The sequence below is a fragment of the Syzygium oleosum genome, unplaced genomic scaffold (genome assembly GCF_021117445.2).
Source record: "Syzygium oleosum isolate NSW1041296 unplaced genomic scaffold, Sole_v2.1 Sole_v2.36, whole genome shotgun sequence".
Classification (NCBI taxonomy): Eukaryota; Viridiplantae; Streptophyta; class Magnoliopsida; order Myrtales; family Myrtaceae; genus Syzygium; species Syzygium oleosum.
In genome coordinates, this window is record NW_026607520.1 from 1,121,552 (window position 1) to 1,135,581 (window position 14,030).

General features: G+C 39.3%; 1 protein-coding gene across 1 annotated transcript; it reads right to left on the bottom strand.

Moving 5' to 3' along the window:
- Positions 1 to 798: 798 nt before the first annotated feature.
- LOC115692974 (uncharacterized) lies at positions 799 to 13,322 on the bottom strand. Its single transcript, XM_056305237.1, has 13 exons — positions 12,255 to 13,322; positions 11,401 to 11,482; positions 11,107 to 11,298; positions 8,341 to 8,405; positions 8,111 to 8,270; positions 7,503 to 7,742; positions 7,276 to 7,392; positions 6,246 to 6,434; positions 6,082 to 6,163; positions 2,550 to 3,454; positions 1,962 to 2,466; positions 1,683 to 1,873; positions 799 to 1,555 (listed from the first exon to the last, which is right to left on the bottom strand). The coding sequence occupies exons 1-13, from the start codon at positions 13,298 to 13,300 to the stop codon at positions 1,115 to 1,117; spliced, it is 4,215 nt and encodes a 1,404-aa protein (XP_056161212.1). The 5' UTR covers positions 13,301 to 13,322; the 3' UTR covers positions 799 to 1,114.
- Between the last annotated feature and the right edge of the window lie 708 nt (positions 13,323 to 14,030).

Genomic DNA, 14,030 nt, shown 5'->3' on the forward strand with positions numbered 1-14,030 from the left:
GAGATTGTCGGGAGAATCGACTAACCTATTCGATGCACTCCAAACCAATTTTCCAGGATCGTACATTGAATCACCAGCAAACGATGAACGAATTTACTTCACGTTGGTCTGAATACAATCACAGAGAAAGTATTCTTGTTCCACAGCGTTAATGCCGATTGTCTTCTCAAAAATAGATACGGAATCTTTATGCATCGAGAGAGAGAGTTCAGAATTATCTCTTGTATCTTGTTTTCATCTTATGAGGAAGTTATCTTAACTTCCCTTAAGAAACTCTCCTCGCACCTCTTCAAAAGGCGTTTCTCAGACACACTTCTTATTAGAGCAAATGGTGTCCCTTGGACACACACATCATGGGCGGACCAACGAAATATAACAGTTCGCAAACCTATTGACCTGAGTATAGCGAGCTTGAGCTTCACCCAGCAAGATGTTCGAATGAACTCACTTGATCGGAAATCATATAAGTCGATCTCAAATAATCATGAAGTCGAGCCCGAGTAACTATTGAGTAGCTCGACTTGGTTTCACTCCTCCATGTGATTGTACTTTTACATAATTGTAGAGAATTAATAGTTGAAGAAAAAGGTTCCGAAAAGTGTAAAAGTACCCAACCATTTCCAAACAAATTAACTAATTAATCTCTGATCTCATTCAACAAGTAAAGAAGATTCCACCCGAGCAAGCACGGGTTACTCCGTTAGCATTATATGGTGTCCAAAATGCAGTAAATTGTAATGTTCTCCACTGTGTATGAACTGAATCGGTTGTGGTAAAGTGTAAATATTGCAATAAAGGCTTATGTGGTCATATGTGACGTGAATGATATGGCATCATATGCATCTTCTGTATCTATATCTATGAATGAATGGATAAAAACCTAAAGTTGAGCATGGTAGAAAAGCTAGACTCCATATTGATACTAAGCAAAATTTGATCATGTCCAATAGAGCTCGAGATTGACTTGTTGAAGTGTCAAGAAATTATTAACATGGGATTTGAGTCAAGTTGATAAATTTGCCTTCTGTTTCGCTCTCTATCGGCTACTCTACACAAAATGCTCCACCAAATATGCGCCCTTCTATACCCAGTATTTTTCTGACAGAGAACACAGCTAATCTTCATCATCAGAGTCCTGAACAACTCCATTTTTCCTCACCCTCTTGACTGGGGGAAGAGAATTACCTTTCTCACCATCAGAACCAGATTCATCCGCAGACAAATGACAGCCCGACTCCGGAGACATGACATTTTCCTCTCCCCCATCTTCGTCGGAAGCATCGCTTGATTTGTTTTCGTGTGCTGCAGAAGGAGAACAGCCAAGTTCGTGGTCAGGATTGCCTTCTTCCCCGACTATACTGGTGGCCTCTATAATTTTAAAATCCCGGGAAGTGCTGCGCTTAGCATGCCTCAGCAAGTTCACTTTAGTCACCTTGCTAAGTCGGATTAAATACTTTTCATAATCTTCTATATGAAAGATCAGCTCAGGAATGCAGCGATTTTCCCTTTTGATCTTTCCCACCATTATCCTTCTATTAGCATTTTCTTGCTGTTCCTGCATTTTAAGTAATCACATAAATCACTCGAACACAAAGAAAATATTAAAAAGGAACAGAAAAAGAAATGCAAATGATGGCTGGAGGCTGAAACTAGAGAGGTTGGCGATAAATAGAGTAGCTCACCTTCTGCATTTCTGCCACAAAATTATAGAGTTGAAAAGTGAGATGCTTGCAAGTTAATTCAACAAGTTTCTGAAATCTAGTGCTTGGCAGAAGTTGCTTGGATCTTTTAGGGGCAATCTGAAGTTTTGTTATCTGAGCCAATTGCTTGTACAATCTTGTAACCATTCTGAGAAAATGATCTGCTTGAGGGTCTGCACACATTTATCACGCAAACGAACAAACTTAAATGGTAAACTTGGTACAACTTTCACCCCCCAAATTAATGAAGTGCGATCTTACCCTTCAAGGTCATCAAAGCAAATGATGATAGTACTCTCACTACAGCCTCAGACCTAGAGAACAGATTGTCCTCCAGTACCAATCTAACATCGAGAGCAAGTTCTCCTTCATTCATTTTATTTCTATTTTGAGAGGAGAGAGAAAGTTCCTTCAGTTTTCTAATGGCCCAATCTACATCACATATGACTGCTTCAACTGATTGCAGAATGCAAATGATTACTGCACTGCTGGTGTATTTGTTGACAACAGGATATGATTCAGACATCTCCACGGGATCATCACTTGCTGACCCTGTAACTTTGCACAACTCTATAGCCACATCTTGAGCAAAGATCAAATCATCAGGAGGCGAGCTTAGTTGGACAGCTAGTAATACCAGACTCCTAGCAACCTTGGAATCTTTGATTCCATTGCTTTTGCAGATCTGTGTAGTCCAGGATCCATGAGAGTTTCTCAGTTGGCAGGGCAACTTGTTAGTAACCATCAACATAATATCACAAAGGACCTGAAAGAACAGACTTGCATAGCTTAAGAAAGCAGCACATGAAATCAGCAAAAGACTTGTGAAAGAGAGAATTTGCTTTTTACCTCAGCCTCACGAAAGGATGAAATTGCAAGAAGCTCGGATAACAGAGGCTTCAGGATCTTCACAATGAATATCTCAATGTTTTTTATTTTTGGATCATTGATCATGTACGTTACATTGTCACCATCAACACCATACTCAGTTGTGCAGACTGACACCAAATCTTCAAGAAGCTGGGCGAAATGAGGGCCCTGCAAATAAATCATTAACATATCCTTAAGGCAGATAAGTGCTTGATGGAAATTCTCTCTTTGACCTTCGTTCCTACTTTTGTTCTTTTCGTTTGGAACACTTGATCGGACTGACTTAAGCAGAAGCATCAGCTTCAGCAATTGGGGTCCCAGAATCTTAATGTCACCGTAGACAAAAGTTTTTAAGGGATCGTCCCTCACTATAACAGGGCAAGACCTGACATGACAAAGCAGAATATTCAAGACAAAAGATATAATGTTTGAGCAGCTTGTGTTCTTGCTGAAGGATGATTGGCCAAGACTCTGGGAGGCTGCACTAGCATTAGAAAATCCAGCATTGTATAACCCTATTGCAGTTTGCAGTAATTGATTGATTGTTGAAGTTGCCAAGAGAGGTATCTGTTCTTGAGTCAAGGTGGTGCAGCCAGAATCAGTATGGTCAGGAATATCATTTGTAGTAGTTCGCACATTTGCCTTTCTTAGTCCATTATTCTGCCTTGGTTTGCCTATATGTTTCTCCACCAGGTAATGCAATTGAACGAAGTCAATCAGCTCCTTTTCAAGTTCTACCCTCTTATCGCCTGTTGCTTTCTCCAATTCAGTGGCTATGGTGTTGAGCACCACCTCTGTTATACCCAGTAAAATTATGGCGCAGCCTTTGGTTCTCTCTTTCTCAGAAGACCCTGAGCCAGAGTCAGCTTTCTGACCAAGAATGACTGATCTGACAAGGAAATGAACACATAGTTATGAAAATGCAATCTCTCCACCTGAAAACTCATGCAAGAGGTATATGTGGCAATATGGATAGGAGACGAATCTTTTTCGCTTATATTGCCCAGACTCTAAAAGTACAAAAAACCCCTGTGGAGATTTTAAATCAGGGTCGTAGGATTCAAAAATTCCATGAACTTTAATGATAAACTGAAATAAGTGTTTTACAAAGAATGGGAAAACATACCAAATAAAGCTGGAACAGAGATAAATCAATCTCTATGGTTTAGGAAACCAAGAGAAATTGGAAGCATAATCCATTGAAATGAATGTGAGAAAAGACAGCTTACAATAGGTTTTAAGAACTATTCATAATGACTCAAAGCAACCCCAGAATCTCACTCCTTAATCTAGTTTAAGATCTCTTAATCTCAGCAATTGAGCATCACTAAAGAGTCACATGTCAGTCACGACCTCTGAAACTCTAGAAGACAATGATTTACTGTAATTAAACAAAGAAACAGAAAAGGCATATATGACAAACTCATAACAACTAAGAATTGTTTAACCTGATTAAAATTCAACTCACTCAATGTTCCTGCATCATTAAACCTAATAAACAAATTCAATCTTGACCAGGGTATCAATTCGCTAGAAACTTTATAGCATTCGGGTTCTTATTAATCTCATGATCACTACAAACTGACAGAGTCTCATGATCAGTACAACTGTAGTGCCATTAAGTTATTGAAACGATAGAATCTCAAGTTCAGTACAATGGTACTGACATTAAGTGATTGAATTCTATTTTTGGTAAGTGATCTTCATTCACCAAGCTTCAAATGTAGGAGGACCAAACCTGCTACAAGCCCTATGTAAACACCATATACTGTCGTTAAATCAGAATGAATGTGGAGGGCTACTCCCACTACAAGCCCAAGGATACGCCAATAAACAAAGATATCTCGCAATTTGAGTAGAATAATAACCACTAAGGTTGATAATAGTAGATCTGAGAATTGACTTCATCCAAAATTAGAAAGCATTTAGGTCTCTTTAAAGCATATAGATTCTTAAATGAGACTCATTTTTGCAAAGGCTGATTTAAGGACGCAAGCTCCTCCAAATCCGCCAAGTAGCTGAAGCCACTAAGCAGCAAACTGGAAGAAATAGCTCCCAAAAGCATATTTACATAGATAGGATCCCGCCCTGTCAATTTCCAATCTCACAAGTCCTTTAAACAATTTGATCCCAGTTAGGATTCCAAATTTAAAGTGAGGATAAACCACACTTCTACCCACAACCGGGGACCAAAATGTAAAGCTTGCCTGTATATGCAATGTGGTTAATTAAGTAGACCTTTAGCAACCCCCAAAACTATGAGCACTAAATTTCATCAGTGGCTGCACTCTCACTCTACCGGGAGTACATCCATTAACCCCAGAACATCATCACATCCAATAATCAAAGTATTCCAATATCATAACCTTCATCACCTCAACCACTCCAAACTGCAAACATAGTCACAACACCACTACTGCAAGACTCCATCCTACTCCTACAACACTAACACCAAGACTGCTAGCCTGCGCCATCACATTCTTCTTCATCACCACCAGTTAATGCAACACATTTAACATTATCACCATCCATCACAATGTTGTCTATGCAATTTCCAATACTATCACTGCACTACCCCTGCAATTATCAGCTTGCTACCTTTAATACACCATGAATACTGCCATCCCACAACCTCCATCACCAGTCTCTCCATCAATCCAACTCCATCACAACATGTATGGCAAAACAAAGATCCATCACATTGATCATTACCGGAACATCAGCATGACCAACATCATTGCCTCAACCACACCACCCAACTGTTATCTTGTATGGTGGAGGTGATGGTAGATTTGTGGTCCGTGATGGTAGCATGGAAATTTCAAACCAACAGCAGGCATACCGACAATAGAGTGGCCAAGGTGGTACCAGTGCCAATGGTGGCAATGCTGAAACAGCGGCGTGTTGATGCAGTGGGAGAGAGGTAGAGTACAGGAGGTGGTAATCGTGGAACTTCAAGTGGAGTAATAGTAGTTGTTGCAATGACCATGAAGAGATGGAGATGATAATGGTGGTTGCAATGATCATTATTACTTAAGAGTACTGGAGAGTTGGTAATGCAATAACAATCACGGTACTGGACGTGGAAGTGGAGGTGGCAGTGTAGTGGCAGTGGTGGCATAGGTGGTAATGGTGGGACCACGTGATGGTGATGACTGATGACACTATCTCCTCTCCATTATAAACTGCAGCAAAAGAAGCACTTAATCCAAGTGAATTGATCAAGTGGGTGTTGGCAGGGTTTACTTTAAGGTTGATTGATTATGGCTCATGTATGATTCATTTCTCATAGCAAAAAATATGAGTTGAAAGGGTTATTTAAGTGAACCCTGCATGCAACCCGCTCATCCCTGCTCTAAACCATTCATTTGCCATCTCTAATCAAAGGGCACCGAAGAATTTAAAGCTCCTCAAATCCTCCTAAGATGTGTATTGAAACTTTTACGAGATCTGCCTTGCTTCATGCAAGCTCCAAACACTAAAACAGTCCGACAATAAAGAGCTAACAAACCTTCCAATTTTTCAGCTCTTAAAAGCTTCCGGATCTTCAGTAATGCTGTGGAGAATGAATCCCACGACAATCTTCTTCCAACCTGCATTAACTTCATTAATTAACATCTCCATTGTCGACATTGCTGTTATACACTTAGCAGCTCCATTCATCAGTAAAAATACCTCATCTTGTGAAAGGGAAAACCCAAAACATGTCCATGAAGTATCTGAAGAATTTTCAGATTGACCATGTGGTTGAAGGAGAAGAATCCACGATACACAAGATAGTAGACTATCCAGAGGCTCTTCAATGACAACTTTGCCATTCTCCAAGCCAACACAAGAAGTTAATTCAAGTTGACCATCAGCATCCTGCAAAAAGTGTTTAGAATGAGAGAGAGAGAGAGAGAGCGCATTATGACAGATTAGCAAAAATCTGATGTAAAAAAGATAGGAGCTCAACAAGGATTAGGAACATTGCATGGTGAGGATAACCGCTTAAGAATTTGAACTAAAATAGACGCATTTTATTGAAAAGGGAAAAGATGCTCCTCAAAAGTTGAATAGAACTTTTCAAGTCCAGATACGTTGTTTAGAAAGATTTCCAAATCATTACATGGTAGATTCTGAAAAATCATCCATTTAGAGCATAACGAATTGCTGGATATGCCTCTGCCAACAGCATCTTAAATTGAGTCATGAAGAACACAGAACAGTCATAAGCACCATGATAAAATCAAGGTTCGAGTAGGTACAAGTTCCAATTAGATAGGAACTCTACAAATTGTGCTATGCACCATTGTTATCAAAACTTAATAGGCGCAGTTTAACCAGCTATAGAATCAGTCCAACACAAAAGGCAAAATCAAGCTTCACAGAAAAGGCCAAACAACTAAAGCTTGATGCCACTTCCGCAGTACAATATGATGAAGGCAATATATTGCTAAACTCCTAGAAAATTTCCTCAAGCAACTTTACAAATTCATGCAAACCAAGAAGCTACTTCTAGAAAGGACATGCCTCAGTGCATTTTCAACAGATTATGCAGGCTAAAGATTAAAAAGAATTATGAAACTCAGATTAAAAAGAATTATGAAACTCAATAAAGTAGGTCAATTGAACAGGTTTGACTTAGAGACTTTCAACAATATACTCAGGCCAATAATTTAAGAAAACTTAATCTAAAGATCCGAGAAAAATTAGACACTGATACCTCTTTATAAAAACGTTGGAAATGAGGCAAGAGAAGATCAAGGACCAGCCTAGCAATTGATGGGTCCACTAGGACAAGCTTTACAAGTCCAGAGTACATGACTCTTTTTACTTTTGCCTGAGCACAGCAATCCAACTTTAGTTGAAAGTGAGTCGAAGGACAATGAACTGGGAGAGAAAGTAAATAACTCTCAAAAAACGAAAGAGGATTATTTCAAAAGCCAACACCTGCTGATAAAGGCATCTCTGGAGCAATCCAATCAGCTCTTGGTAGAGAGTTATACCCTTACAGCTAAACGCCTCAGCTTGCTGGCTGCAACTGGCTTGGCTTGACGAATCTTGACAGGGAAGACTGTCATTAGATTGTTTATCTATCAAGATGAGATCAAAAATGGCATTTGTTGCTGCAAGAAGGATAGTATCTTCTCGTCTAAACATGGCTTTGCGAATTACTAAAATCATATAATCCTGCAACAGAGAAGCACATATTTTCAGTACTTGAATCTCGTTTTTGGAAAACAATGCATAGCTTATCAAAGAAAAATTATGAATTTGCAATGAGACCTAAATGCAGGTTGTATATCAATTAGTTGCTCAATATTTTGAGAATCTACGAATTAATGTTGAGAAAATAGTATCATCATCAACCATTGCTCAGGTCAGCCAAACAATGATGTCAGTTCTTAAGGTCCTTATGATCTTGATCCATATTTATGACACATCTTTCCTTTCTCAGAAATCATCTTCAAACAAAATTTCATGAAAAATCTCTCCAACTCTCTCAAGACAACAAAAGCACGCTATTTTCCAAAGAGAAGCAAGGAAGTATCGCATACCAGAATATCTCTGTTGGTTTTGAGCAGTGGCAACAGTGAAGCAACAAGACAAGATGCAACCTTGCCATCCATATAAGTAAAATAATCTAACAACTCCTTCAGCCGAGACACATGCTCCTTGATAGCGTACGGATAATTGCGAATCAGGTGACCAAGCAGTCTGAAAATGAAAATTTAATCACCATTGCAGAAAATTTTAGAAATAGCTATCACTATTTTGTGGCTGTTACCTAATAATTGACATGCTTTGCTCAGGCTTCAAGGAAAGGATCCGGACTTTGCTTTGCTCAATTATCTAATAAATAAACAAATTGGTTTTGATTAATTTTAGTGATACTAATATGAAAATGTGCTGCAGCATGAAGATCATTATAACGATACAGGAAGTATTCAGTCACAAGCAAGTGCACCTGTACTCATTCAGCACATATGATGCAAGACTATATCAAACAAATCAAGCATAACAACAATCTATAAAAGAGTCAAAAAAAAAAAAATTACAGCAATTGCACTTCATGACAATTGACGTGATGATTTATATGCAACAGACAGTCCTCTGTTCTTGGACCATAAGCAATTCGCTAAGCTTTGTGCATCCCAAAAGAATGCACAAATAAACGTAAATATATAGCTCTTGGATCTAATAAGCACCTAAAAGAGTATAGCTCAATCGATGCGGCAATTAGTACCTAACCAATATCAGCAAATTACAGATGTTGGAGGGAACAAGGATGATAGTATCTAAGCTATGGGAAATTATGAGGACAACCTCGGGCAAATCTATGTATAGTGCCATGTGCCAACACACGAGTAGGAAAACAACTCTTAAAATACAGATATTACGAATTGACACAAGGGAAAGAAGAAACGAATTGGGATAGAAGCAGGGCAGTTCGCTAATGTGCTCGACCATTCCATTCTTGCAGGACTTATTTTCGGTTGAACATAGAAAGATTTTAGGACTATATAGCAGATTTCACCTGCACCATCTTACAGAAGATTAAAAACTCAAAATATCTCCTGGTTGCACAACTGAGGATATTATTCTTGAGTAAATATTGTCTGCTAATACAAGCTATAGATTAGGCAAGTCAAACCGTGTTTTTTCTTGCATGCCACATGGAACCTATTGCCTACATCACCCTAAACGAAATTCAAGTGGCCAACAACAAGACTGCAGTGAAGAGACATATCAGCATTTATTAAAACAAGGTATACATAATACCTCTACATCCACAATTATCTGCTTATTAAAGCCTTCTTGCACAGTAGACCTATGCACGTGGAGAAAGTTATGGATGCCTAAGCACAGTGGTTAAGCTACATTTACTGTGCATGGAATACGTAAAAAGGTAAGTTTCGCATGTGTAACCTTAGGTGGAGTACTACCCACTTGATCTAAAATCGTAAATAAATAATTAGATAAAGGTATCTTTTTTTATTTAAATACCATAACATTCCCGTACAGACTTAGGTTGGGAGTATGCGTAATACTAAAGCTAAAGACTCCCTTTCACTATGGTGCCAAGATGTTACCTTGACCAAGCCACTACCTATGAGCTGCCGGCTCATTCTTTCTACAAGCAAGTGGTCCAGCCTTAGTAGTCTCCTCCAACTTCTTGGGAGCTTACCTGTGTCCTGCTCCATCTCACTCCCTGACGGGATTTCTTTTCACCCGTCCCACACAGTACTACTTCACTGTTGATGACCCATGAGTATTTAGCCTTGCAATGTGGTTATGCTATGAAGGCAAGTGAGGGGTCTAGATAGATTTCAACACAGAACTTCTCTTACAATGATAGCGTGTAAAATCTTGTGGAACCAATGCCAACTTGATCTAAAAGCTTAAAACTATTAGATGAATGCTTATTTTAATATTCAAACGTTACAACGACTTGTTTAATTTCTTGTGATGTGTGAAATTACTATACTTTCCTCATCTACAAGATCTTGTAAAGTGCTGTTACCATTAGGTTTGGCTTTGAATTTCCAGCCAAAAGAAGAAAACTAACTTAAATTTTAAAAAATGGTGAAAGGATGTAAGATGACTTAAATAATGCAGTTCATATGATTCAAGAATGAAGGTGTTCGACATTTGAAAAAGAAACTGTTTTCAAACTCTAAAAGTTCAGGAAAAAGCCATAACCTGATCTTTCAATATTTATCAGTGCCGAAACAGAGTCCTAAAGGCACTGATTAAGCTACACATATATAGTTGTTTCAACACATTGAACATCAATAAAGTGCAATAGTTTTACACAAGAGTACCTAGCATACAAACTTGCTTTCTATATTTTCAAAGCATATTCAACGGAATTTAACAAGTTCCCTAAGGGCACTTACTAAAAATCCTACATGTATAGATAGATAGAGATATATGGAGAGGCAGAGAGTGTGTGAGAGAGAGAGCCCTGGGCGCACATACTAAAAATCCTGTACATATATATAGATAGACATATGTGAGAACGGGGTGGGAGAAAGATACATCAATGAATAAGAATTTGCACAGTCTCACTAATTTAGCCCAATCATAGAGCCAAAGTTTCAGCATGTTTTGTGACACTTGTTCGCACGACACAAATTCCATCCAAATCCCAAAGAGGTTCTCATGCCATAAACCATGTTAGGCTGGCAAACACAGCAAAACTATACAAGTCCAGTTTCAAAACTTCCAGTAGAGTAACAATGCAAAAAATATAGGTATATATGCCCTACAATATGCTATTACAAATCAATGAGCACACTTTACTTTTTGAGAAATGCTACGACTCTAAGCCTGATTTTCTAAATTGATAAACTAAGTATCATGGCAAACTTTATTGAATGTTGAGTACTGGCCACTTGAAAGGCCAATATGCAATCTGATAATTCGTGTAGCATATCAATTTAATATCCTAGTCTTAGTATACCTAGCACCACACAGCGGTTTATCATCTTTATATGAATCATAATATTTTGAAATCATTAAGGTTTTCTACTTATATGATTAAACCAACCTCACTCCTGGCCATGTCATGAGCTTCAAATAAATTTTTCAGCATATGTATAGCAAGCTCCTCAATACGTGATGAGCCATCAGAGTAGCAAAATTTCTTTTGATTTCCCGGTTGCACCGACTCTAGTAAAAGGAAAGCAAGTTGCAAAAAGCTTGGCACCATATGCTCCCGCCCATAGTTAATCTCGTTTACCTTGATGACAGAGGTAAATTGTGTCATGTATCCATGAAAAAATAATAAGCACCGTGGCCACTATAAACTGAGTTAAGATATAACAAGAGGAGAAGAAATTACTGCTCTGATAACAGCCTTCTCCACTAATTTGAACCCTTGCAAAAATTCCTCTCCCATCTCATGCAGGAGCCATTTGCAATCTCTGAAAAAGAAAAAAAATTCAAAATTTAATAATGAGAGAGGAATAGAACTTTCTACAAGGAAGAGCAGTACTTCTGCAGCACTCCAAGCGATCACATAGAGGGAACTAGGTGGCCCTTGAATATTCTTATCAAGAGAATTAGCAACAATCATATGGGAGACACAAAAGGCAACTACAGTTGCCACAATTAAAGAAGACAAATACAGTGGATGCACAATGTACAGACGTCCCCCTGGCAGCCTCTAACAGTTTAGCTTCATAACTATATCAGCAAGATGAACATCCTATCTCTAATTTTACCATTGAAAACTAGAGAGTAAAGAAAAATAGGATACAAAATCTAACTAGAACTTCCAGTCATGTTTAGAGCCATCAATCTGATTTTAGATACTTATATATTTGTTGTCATTGCTAGAAAGCAACTACAGTTGCTGCAGGTGAAGAAGACAAATACAGTGGATGCACAATGTACAGACATCCCTCTAGCAGCCTCTAATGGTTTAGCTTCATAATTAAATCAACAATATTAACATCCTATCTCTAGTTAACCATTGAAAATTAAAGAGTAAAGAAAAACAGGATACAAAAACTAATTAGAACTTCCACTCATGCTTAGAGCCATTAATCTCATTTTGGATACTTATATATGTTGTCGTTGCTAGACAATGCATTCAAGGACCAGAAAGTTTAGATGTCTCTAGCCTATGCTTTCACAACATGTAACCCTGTGCAACAGAATCTAGACAGCTGCAAAAGTTTATCCAGGTCGTACACTGCGAACTTGTAATCCCCATATGAAGTGACAATTGCCTTCTTAAGGATCTCCAGAGCACTATCGCTGAACCTCTTGATTCTAGCAAGGGATAGCATGACAGCCACGGCAAAATGATTAAGAGCCTGACTATCAGATTTAATTAGCCCCATAACCTCTTTCCCAAGGGAAAAATCCTGCTTCACAGCAAAATTCATGTGAAGCAACACAGTCCCTTCAACTTGCCTAATTATCGAAGCCCCCTTCTTCGGCTCCAATTCCGACCCGAAGAAAGTCACCAACCCTTCAACCACCTCCCTTTTGCAGAACCCTTTTGATGCCAAAACCAACAAGTGATACACCAGAGAGGGCAGATCCTGCAAGTCCAAGTCCCCCATTCCTTCGAACACCTTCTCCAAAAACTCCCTCCCTCTCCCCTTATCCAGAAAGACAAACTCCCTGACTAGTGAAACCAATTTCAACAACAACCCTTTCGACCAAACAGAATCCACTACTCGATCAATCATGGAGTTCGCGAAATCACCCCCTCGCTCGACTTCATTCGAATCGCGAATGAGGTCGATGCACCTGGGCAAAAGATCGAGCAGCTGCGCATCGTCCAACGTGACCAATTTCGGGAAACTGGAGAGGATCGATTCCACCACGGATCGGACGTCGTCGATTTCCAAGGCATTGAGGAGGGTGCCGAAGAGCTGGATAGTCTTGAGCGAGTTCGCGTCGTGCGGGAACCGGCGAGAGACGAACAAGTCGATGTAGGAGAGGAGCAGCGAGGAGAGGAGAGGGGGGAGGCCGGGGCTCTGCGGGGAGAGGGAGATGAGGGAGATGAGAGAGAGGGCGTAGTCGGAGACGGCAAGCGAGGGGTTCGGAGAGTCGGCGGCGCGTGATCTGAGGTGGGAGACGAGAGCCGGGTGGAAGCGCGGGGAAGAGAGCTGCGGGGGGACAGGAGAGGAGGAGGAGGACGTCTGCTGGTGGCGATGGAGGCTTTGCGCGATGCGGATTACGTCCGTGTCCGTCAACGGCGGCGGCTCTCCGGCGGCGGCGGCCATTGTACCAGCCAGCTGCTTCTTCTGAGTTCGCTGCGGATGGGAGGGAAGCGATCAGCCGGAGAGGGTGTTTTGGGCGGGAAAGTGGGAACACACCCAGAGTTGGAGGCAATCTACTCACTTATTAGGAAAAAATATAATCTTTTAACAGTGATTTACGACACCTGTTAAATAAATTTTATTTGCGATAATTTAATTACAAGTTATAGTACGAATAATCAATTTATTGTAAACTGTAAAATTTCTTTAATTGATTTGTTGGGAGACTCGTTAATAAAATAAATAAGTCATGAATTTTTTAGACATTTTTACTTTTTCCATCTATATTTATCTAAGATTTTCAAAAGACCTCAAGCAATGCATTTTTTTCATTATATGATTCCCCTAGATGAGAAAAAAGGCTCAATTCTCTTCATAGCGGTCTAATATTGGAAAATTGGCACAATTGTACGTGATTAAATTCTCATGAAACAAGGGCCAAATTAGTCATGAAAATGTTTATAAAGGGAGGAGAGTGACGAGAAGACAATCCTATAAATATTTTATAGATGACAAAAGTTTTTATTGTTTTCTTTTTGCTAAATAAATTTCCTGAGCTTGATGCAAATTTCCTGGGCCAAATAAGTTTTCTTTTGTATCTTTGCTTCCCGCCCTTACAAAGAAATTCAAGCACCATTCCTAGTGTTTGAATGCTTATTCAATTACATCAACAAAACTGTTATAATTAAGTAAT